Source organism: Haplochromis burtoni, unplaced genomic scaffold (genome assembly GCF_018398535.1).
Source record: "Haplochromis burtoni strain Fernald_Lab_line unplaced genomic scaffold, NCSU_Asbu1 Contig_1703, whole genome shotgun sequence".
In the NCBI taxonomy this organism is placed as follows: domain Eukaryota; kingdom Metazoa; phylum Chordata; class Actinopteri; order Cichliformes; family Cichlidae; genus Haplochromis; species Haplochromis burtoni.
This window is the reverse complement of record NW_024584064.1, coordinates 1,802-11,434: the sequence shown is the minus strand read 5'-3', so window position 1 is coordinate 11,434 and position 9,633 is coordinate 1,802. Positions and strand designations below refer to the sequence as shown.

Here is a 9,633-nt window from a genome sequence, read left to right as displayed (position 1 = left end):
TTGCCTCTAGCTGATCTCACTCATCCAAGACGTGCCTCCCCATGCCATGCATACTAAATAAACACGGGATGTGCTGGGCGCCATACGCCTTCCTTTACGAGTTACAGGTGTACCACTCTTCGAGTATATGTCGTTCACACAAGTCTCAGCGCCCAGGAATTTCCTGAACTGGATGGACAGGAAACCACAAGAGCCGCGACTGTATCACCTTGGGTGGACCTGCCCCAAGAGCCTGCACCTCATACCTTTCCTATAGCTCCGCTGCAGCCTCTTCCTGCCCCCTTTCCAGCGGCTCCGGCCCCTGCCGACCCACTTTGATAAGCACATATCTCACGAATTTCTGAACTGGTGGACAGAACCAAAGAGCGTGGATGTAATTGTCCGGTGTATTTGCTGTGCAGTGTGAGCAGTTGTTGGAAGGCGTATAGCCCATCTTGAACATCCTATGACCAGTATAGTGCACTCTGTGTAATATTTTGTATTGTATTAATTGCAAACTGTCATTTCTTTAAGAAATATGTGTCAGTAGTTAGTTTAGTTAGCTTAATATAACAGTGGAGCTTTCATCTACTAACAAAGTGCTTTTATGGTCACTGGATACACACATGTTGTGACACACAAGCCATTGATTTGCCTGTTTCATTTATCCAGATACATGTGTTGTATTCAGATCTGTTACATATATCGGTAGCTTGATGTCCTATTAGCGGTCACTCCTTCAGCTCTGAACGTGCCACAGATTGATTTTGGATGTAACACTGATGTCTAATTCACATTGTTTTCTATGTCAGTTTTCCCTCCTACAAGCGAGCTCCTCACACCTTGATCCCCTGAAGGTCTAACATGTACAAGAAATATATTCCATCAGTGAATCACACACACTTTCCATCCATGAAACAAGCCAGACTCACCGTATGTCTCGTGTGTGGAATATATTGCAGACGTGTTCTCCATACCTGATGTGATTCCCACGTTGCTTCATTCTGCATTGCACTCATATCGTCTCTGTGTGCCTTGCCAGGATAGATATGATTGTGGGGCCGCCTCCCCCAACAACACCTCGCCATAAGAAGTCCACTGAAGTTCCTAGGTTAGGTTAATAGACTGCACCTTTAGAATGACCATTTTATCAGCATTATCCTCCTTATGCCATAGTAGCAGTTACATGCTACCTTACTGGTTCGATTGATGGAACCCCTTTTGAGTTCAAGCCATTGACATGTCTCATTGAGCTAGCGGGATTGTGATACATGAAAGCAGGGGTGCAGATGCAATAGTTAATAAGTGAAATGGCTTAACAGACTGCTTTATGTAGAACATTTTAAGGATGTTGTTCTGTTAGCGCTGGTGACAAATGATATCAGCTGCTGTCAAGGAAAGGCTAAAAAAAGACATTTTGCCGTTTGCTCACTGAATCTTAACAAGCCGTTTCACATGGCCTCGCTCAAGAGGGGTTTGAAGTGCTAAATGCTTGCTCTCTTAGCAGAAAGACAGAGGGAGAGCTCCCCCAGTAGGATGCAATGGAAATGAAGCATGAAGCACCACTGAAGCATGCCAAGTGATGCATTTTGGCCGCAGACAAAATGTCCCTTCAGTTTAGACTCTGTTTTGTTAAAAGAAAAAAAAGAAAAGGAAAAAAAGATCGTCTTACTCACATTATGCATGCGTCCACACAATCCACCTGAACTCAGTAGTGTCTCAGGAAACGTTCACCTTCTGTAAGTGTCATGGTCCTGAGTCTGAGGACTCGGTGTATTGTGTTTCTTTATATTATTCTTTGTTCTCGGTTATTCTGTTTTGTCTTTTGTTTAGGTTTGCTATGTGTTAGTGTTTTTGTTTCATGCCTGCCTGTGTTCTCTCTGTCTGTCCATGGTGTTATTGTGTCTGCTCATGAGTCTGCCTGTCAAGTTCAGTGTCCTGTCTGGTTCTCTGTGTCTGTTAGTTTCCTGTTTTATTCTGAAAGTTCATGTCTCATGTCAGTGTGTTCAGTTTTACCTCTCCCCTGTCTCGTTAGCCTAATTGCTCCCAGCTGTGTCTCCCTCCTGTGGCCCATTCCCTGATTACTCCCCGTGTATTTAAGCCCTGTGTTTCTGTGCTCTCTGTTGCGTCGTCTGTTTAACTCCATGTCCGTCTGCATAATTCTGTGTAACCCGGTGTTCAGGCTGCGTCTCTCCGCCAGCTTTCTTTGTGCATTTTGTTCCTCCTCCCGTGCGTGTTTGGTTTAAGTTGAGTTCTTTAGTTTTCCCCAGTTTAGGTTTGTTTTCTCCCCGCTCTGCTCCTCCTGTTTTTGTCACCTTATCACCTCTGTAAATAAACATTCACTCGCACCCCAGCCAGTGCCTGCATTTTGGATCCTTTTCTCAATTCACCACACGACTGCTGCGCAGCCGTGACAGTAAGGCCGTCATTTATTCATTCAAACATATTTATTTGCAGCTTGACAACAATCATCACTAAAATAATTTCATTACTTTTCAATGCAAGACTAATCTACATTTTGGCATCCTAAACTTCTTGAGTTAAAAATATTGGGGTCAGACCCTGTGGCAAAACAGAGCATATCTACTATACATATAACTATACACTTGTATAATCATATTATAATCTAATATATGACACTATTTTCTCTAAATGTTAGAGTTGACCAGATAGTTGGTAAAGGTCCCAAAGGTGAAGGAGATGCTGTGGAGGACCAGAGTATGATGGGACGTCTGGTCAAAGTGGAAAAGCAGGTAGGAATGTTTCACCCAGGTCTGTGAAGGTCAGTCTGGAAAGTTTTTCTTTTCCCGCCAACATCAACTTATGTTGATTCCTCTGATGGAACACCGTTTTCTGTCTTTCTGCAGGTGGTCTGCATGGACAGGAAACTCGACTTCCTGGTTAATGTGTATGTGCAGCGTATGGGTATCCCCCGTTCTGAAACAGAGGCCTTTTTCAACTCCAGGGAGCCGTATCCAGCCCCGCCTTACCACAGCCCCGAGGAGAGCAAAGAAGAGAAGGAGGAAAAAGAGGAGGTACAGGAGGTGAAGACATGCTCAGCAGCTGATGTCCCATGCTCTGACGGGTCCTTGGAAAAGAAAGACCCTTTACTCGGTCGATCTGTGGCGAGATCAGTTGGTACTCCCTCTGGGAGCAACAGCCGCCCCTCTACCTCCTGGCAGCACCAGCTGCAAAACCCCATCAGCCAGCCTGCCTGGAACAGCAGCGTGGCCAACACCCCTTCGCCAGTAGGTGGCAGCGGCGACCATTCGCCCACCCTGTTCCGCCTCCCACCTCCACCTGCTCCAGCTCATGACAGATCCTCTTCGGGTCAGGGTGGCAGCGGCAGAGAGAGCGGCTCCCACAGCAAGAGGCGCAACAGGAGGCACAGGTGCCATCGAGAGGTCACCGCAGTAGATAGTGACACATACCTCTCCATCCTGTCGGTTGACCATGAGGAGCTGGAGCGCTCGTTCAGTGGCTTCAGCATCTCCCAAGCCAAGGAGGACTTCTTTGGGCCCTCGTTCTTTACAGGCTTAGGAGGGGGAGCCGGAGCAGGGCCCGAAGCCGGAAGTGGACCTTCACTCTGTGCCAGGGTCAGACCATTGCTAGCAGAGGGGGAGTCGGACACAGACTCTGACCTCTGTGCTCCCTCGCCTCTGTCTTTCACCGGAGAGGTCTCAGGTGGAGAGAGGGGGTGGTGGGCTGGGCTGAAGTAGAAAGGACTGCTCTGCTGGCAGACCTGCTGACTGTGACAGAGGCTGATGCCCCGATTGCCAACATGACCATATCATTAGACCTCGTGGCCACAGGCTCACTGTAGATGATGGCTGATACAGACTATATTGGGCGGTTATGTGCAGTTGTCTTTTTGCGATAACAGTAAAAACGAGTTCTCACAAAAACAACGGGATTATCCTTTATCAACATTTAAGTTTGTAATGTAACACTTCACTGGCAATGCCTGATTACGGTTACTTTTGTATCCACTCAGAATTTGATTAAATAGCTGTTTAGAAACCTTTCTTTAACTTAGACAAGAAGCCTTTTCGTTATGGTACTTAGTGAGACGACACTTACACGGTGTGGATTTGTTGAAACAATAAAGAGAATTGCCATTTTGGTTCCTCTTATGAGACGTATGAGTAGCATTTCAGCACGTCTTCTGTTAAACACTGACCACTTTAACATTCAAAAGCTTGCTGGAGTTTGTAACGCGAGACTGTTGAAATCTTATCACGTGGTTAACGTAGTGTCTTGATAACTTCTATACCTTAGGATGTCTTGAGGTGTTATGTTGCCAAAGCCTTAGCTATGATGATCAGTTAGATTCTTGCTGATTTTAAAAAAAAGAAAAAATGCTTCATTATTAATTCAGCCTGGCATTTATTTAATACTATGTATGAACTCCCCTTAAAGTAATACTGAATACTTCTGTAAGGATACACTAAGGAACCACCTGCATGGCATGATAAATGATTGATTTAAGGACTGTGTTAAGTAGGCTGCAAAAACCAAACAGTGACAAACAGTCAAACTGTGTTTTTCTTCTATACAGTAAGAGAGAGTGATGAATTTAATTATAAAAAAAAGTGCATGCATGACTGGTTTCAAGCTATGTTTTAATTTTTCTAAGGAGCTTTGCTTGAATTCCAATCATGTAAATGCAGCCTGAGCTTGCTAATTTCAACAGCTCTTCTTTTCTGGGTAAATATGTTCATCAAATTCTATACACATTAAATACAAGAGCAGATGTTTAATGCTGCACAAGTATGGGAACAGGAAGGGCATCTGCTTGTACATTTTGTATTGTTATCACAAGGCATGCAGTGTTGAAGCTGGATTGAGTGCACGTGAAACTTTCTCACTTGTTACTGACATGATGGTATTTAGCCTGCAGTGCATTGAACGTTCATTTAGATTCTCTGATGCTACGTCAGTTTCAGACTAAATGAGGAAATGCAATAAAAAGCAAGCAACGCAATCAAGAACTCATCCTTTAAAATTGTTGCCTTATTTCCACACCAAAATTTTAGAGGTCCACAAATCAACAATTTCATTTTTAACATTTTATAACAGTAGTGTATGTAAATTGTTATGGGAGGTTCTTTGGCCTGAGAGCAGATGTTTCAGGTTGCACATTTAGCCATTAATAATGCTAACCTTTGAAGCATGAACAGTTCTTGTTAAAATTAACCAATGCCAACATTTTAACATTTACATTATAACCAAGGAAGTGTAATTCAATAGAGACTGTTAATGCGCAGTCCATATTTTTCAGCAAAATCAGGAAGCAACTTGCTGGCATGATTTTTACAACCCATTGAAAAGACATGTAGGGTTTTACATGATACCGTAGATCAGCACCATTGTGTAACTGCACCTTTGTCTTGTTCAAAAATAAAACTTTGTGCATCACTAAAAATCGGTCTTTTGATGCCTTTTTTAAAATGAAGAGAAATGGTGTCTTTAGCTATGGAAATGGTGTAATGGAATACATCTGTCACTAGATGGCAACCAAGAACTTCTGGAAAGACAGAAAGACAGAAAGACAAGTCCCCTTAACTGGAACTAAGGATGCCAACCACTGTCTCCTTAACTAAAGCCAGTCTTAAAACACATCTTTTTAAGATGGTCTGTTCTGTTAGTTTGTTGGTTCAATTTGTTATTTAAAGACTTTCAAGGTGTTTTCCTATTTCCAGACTTTGATTTTGACACTTAATTGCATGTAAAGTGTCTTGAAGGTCTTCGAAGGTGCCTATAAACAAAATGGTTTATTGTAATCATTTGTTATTGTGAGAGATCAAACACGTGCTGCAAAAGCCAGGAAAAATGGACACGTCCAAATACTTTTGAATATATAGCATGGTTAATACATACTTACAGTCCTACTTATCTGTCTACATCAGCAAAAAGTAAATTTATTACCTGATCAGATTATTGAGCAGCCTCACTAGTATTGGTTAACAGCCATCATTTATTGTTAGTGAAATAGCAAAGGCAGGTCACAGGATCAGCCAATTTGTTAAGTGTTTTGAGGCCAGGATTTTAGTTGAATGGGTGATACAAATAGAAATGGAGTAGCCCATTAATAAAAGTCAAGTGATGGTGACACAGCACCTAAGGCTTGTTTACTCTTGGTAGCACCTGGAGAATTGCAATCAGTTTAAGCACCTACAATGTAGACCAAAGGACAACCAACCAGCAGACACAAGGACTTACAACTGATTCTATAAGGCAAATAACTTAAAAAAACAATGAAAGTCTGTTTTTTGCTGTGGAAAACACTAATTAAAAACATGACACCACAGCTAATCTTAATCTGAATCCTCAGGGCTGCTTGGCTTAATCTGCACAGGACATTCATTCAAAGATGAGAGGATTGGAATTTAAACAGTCTGTACAGACGTAGGAGACTCACCCTTTGATGATGGATGGTGGAAAAGCTGCCAATCAATAAACCCAATAGTGACTCGAATATTACAAAAGTGCTCTCAAAAGAGAAACCGAGAACAGATGGACTGCATGCGTGCTGACATGTTTCACCACTGTGTTGCACAGACAAAAAAAGGATTCAAAATGTAGCTCTTCCAGTAGCCTCATCAACACCTAAACCACTCTGTCGCATTTACAGTGTCAGATTTTCTGAAAATAACGCTTGTGCTCACTGAACAGATTGCACTTTGCATGTATAAGTAAATTAATTGATGTTTTTTGTTATTTCATGAGCTCTTTTTTTTAACCATATTCTGTCAGAAGTGACTCTGTGTCCTTGACTATACCCGTGTTTGTGTCCAGGTCTGGCCTGGTAATGTCCATGTAAACATTTATTTATGTTTATTTATTCCCTATAGTGTTAAATAGCATCAGCAAGAAGTCATCAATGTCCAACAAGGGCAGAGACAGGTGACCTTCCTTTCTCTCTCTCTCTCTGTGTACATACAGACACACAGGTCAGTGGAGGTAGGAAATACTGGCTGTGTAAATATAAGATTGGGCAACATATATCACAATTTGCATTGATTACATGCAGGCTGCATTTCAACAAGACAAGGCAAGAGGCAATCTTTACTGCTTCATGATTGCAGTGGATTTTCATTATACTCAGCAGGCATAAGAGTGTGGCTCTAATATTAAGCTGTAAATAGGTGAAACCAATAAATGCATACACCACAACATACATAATCATAGAACAGACGTGTATGAATGGACAGATGCTTTTCATCAATCATCAGAAAATTGCAGAATTGATTTTAATTCCCTGAAAGCCAGTTGTCCATTTATCAGACCGGAGGTGGGATATGACACATTCATTGATATATAGCCTGACTTTACTAATTAGCTGGCTATAAATTGGCATAATTATTTGTAACTTTACTTGCATGTGAACACCTTGCTTACATGTATTCCACAGGCTATTTTTCTCGTAAGACAATAGAATAAGAAAATGCAGCTCCAAAGCCAAAGCCAGCTATTTATTTATTTATTTTTACTGTGGTTAAGCTTAAGACAAAGGTATGGTGGATTTCATTGGAGGTGATCTCTCTTGGAGGCTCCACTTGGCCACACTCTAAAGAGTATTTGAATCTGACTCACTGACCTTACCGTCTTTTCTTTAGCATCCTCTGCTCTGCTTCTGTGAAGGTTTCATGAAGCAGATATAATCAATAAAATCAAACTACTGAGAAATGCTATTTCAGTCAGGCCCACTTTAGATAGTCTTGTTTAAAACTGAAAAAGCCTAATTATATGTGACAGTATGCTTCTGTTCTTCCTTCCACGTGCAAGCGTGGAAAGCCTAAGGCGTTGAGAGCTCTTCTTTCCATGTACAAAATTGGAAAGCCCAAGGCGGGAAGAGCATGTGGAATACTCTCCACTACGGTAAGAAACAGAGCAGGATTTAAGGATAACAAATATCACACTGATAAGTCAGACACAAAAATAAATTGAGGAGCTGGGGTGAAGGTGGATAGCAAAGTGTCTTTTAGACAAAGCAGCAACAAAATTCAGGCAAGAGCAGCTTAAGCAGTTTAATCTGAGCCAGCATATTCTGTGATTGACAGAGCTTGACTTTTCGTCTTGCATGAATTATTGTTGTGCTCATTTTCCTATTTCATTTTGTTCTGTGCTACCTACAAAAGCCAAAAATCACCTTCCTCATTATGATACAGTGCGACTTGATTGTGTCATATCAGGATATGTTTCACACCAAATGATAAAAATTTCCATGAAGAAACTAAATAATATGCGTATGTGTCATGAAAGAGCAGTAATTAATGGTTTGATGTAATCACTGCTCCCCTTCCACAGACGCTGTAAAAACACTATACACAGTGAATATGAAATATTCATCGATTAATGCACAGTCAGGGAAACAATGTCTTGATGGTCATGATGAGAAATGTAAAAATACAGAATGACACATAGTTGACTCTTTTAAGGGAAAAATAAAGAGTTTATTGACTCTCTTGTTTACCTTTTATGTCAATAAGATTTAAGTTAAATTATTTTTAATGTTAATGGGGTATGATTTTTTATAAACTTCTGAAGTCAAACATGGTAGAAAATGTCTGACAACTGCTGAGTTAGTAAAATAAACAAAATCATTTATTTTGAGCACTGAGGATGCTTTTACGATATTCATGTTAACACTGCTTCAGCTAGATCAATCTTCCATTAGGGACACAAAGAAATGTATAATGTCAGGTAAAAACTGTCGTAGCTTGTGGGCGTTATTGAATACATAGTCCTTGAATTGCTTACAGTGTACAATGTAGTAATTGCCTAGGCTGCTTCATTTTTCAATAGAGAAGAGATTTGAGTTTACATGGGGGAAGGTCAGAAATTTTCCATCTTTCTGTGGTGAAATATGATCGATTATGAAGTTTGACAACTGTAACCCAGTAACAGAAGCAACTCAGAGCTCGTTTCTTTCAGTGCAGATTCAAAGTAGACTGAATGCCTTATTGAAACGATGCAGATTCAAAAACGAATGAGGCTTTATTTCGTAAATAATTTCTAGGTTCATGCTGTCAAGAAGGCTACAGCTATCGATATTGATATATCATAATCCTTCAGAATATCAGGAAAAACGGCTTATAACATAGCTGTAGAGCGGCCATGACACAGCGTAATAGAATTTTGATGGCCTTTACCGGATACACATATATATGACCTAAATGTACTGAATAATAATAACTAATCATTTAATGTATAGCTTTTAGCCCTGAATCACACATTGAAGTATCTCCATGCTCATACAATGAATAACGAAGACCAACAATACGATAACCCTAAAACTAAATTACGCTATTGCTTACATTTAAATAATTGCAAATTATGAGTATGTTCTTTTTCAGCAAAGTCTTATGACCCTTAAAACAAGTTAAATTTAAGGTTTTAAATGAACTTGGAGATCAGATTTGTATTCTGGGTGCTATTTACATGTTCTTACTTAGCTAGTGTTCTCCAACTTTTGTGACAAAATTTGTTTGAATGCTCTTAATTGGTATGAAACTGTAATATGATTTTCTGTCATTCATAGGGTAATGTAGAAGACTGAAACTGTAAAATGAAGCTGACAGATTTTCATATCATACTTTAAGTCTAATAATATCAGATGCCAATCATTATTACTCAACTATTTATATAACT

At 40.4% G+C, this 9,633-nt stretch overlaps 1 protein-coding gene across 1 annotated transcript; it reads left to right on the top strand.

The window, feature by feature from the left end:
• The first annotated feature begins 454 nt into the window (after window positions 1–454).
• LOC121813445 (potassium voltage-gated channel subfamily KQT member 2-like) lies at window positions 455–5,404 on the top strand. Its single transcript, XM_042217228.1, has 3 exons — window positions 455–1,090; window positions 2,639–2,732; window positions 2,847–5,404. Exons 1-3 carry the CDS (start codon window positions 1,029–1,031, stop codon window positions 3,696–3,698), a joined length of 1,008 nt encoding a protein of 335 aa, XP_042073162.1. The 5' UTR covers window positions 455–1,028; the 3' UTR covers window positions 3,699–5,404.
• The last annotated feature ends 4,229 nt before the right edge of the window (window positions 5,405–9,633 follow it).

Coding starts and splice junctions, on each gene's coding strand:
- LOC121813445 (XM_042217228.1), top strand. CDS start 1,029: ATGATTGTGGGGCCGCCTCCCCCAACAACACCTCGCCATAAGAAGTCC. Junction 1,091..2,638: donor AAGTCCACTGAAGTTCCTAG/GTTAGGTTAATA, acceptor TCTAAATGTTAG/AGTTGACCAGATAGTTGGTA. Junction 2,733..2,846: donor TGGTCAAAGTGGAAAAGCAG/GTAGGAATGTTT, acceptor GTCTTTCTGCAG/GTGGTCTGCATGGACAGGAA.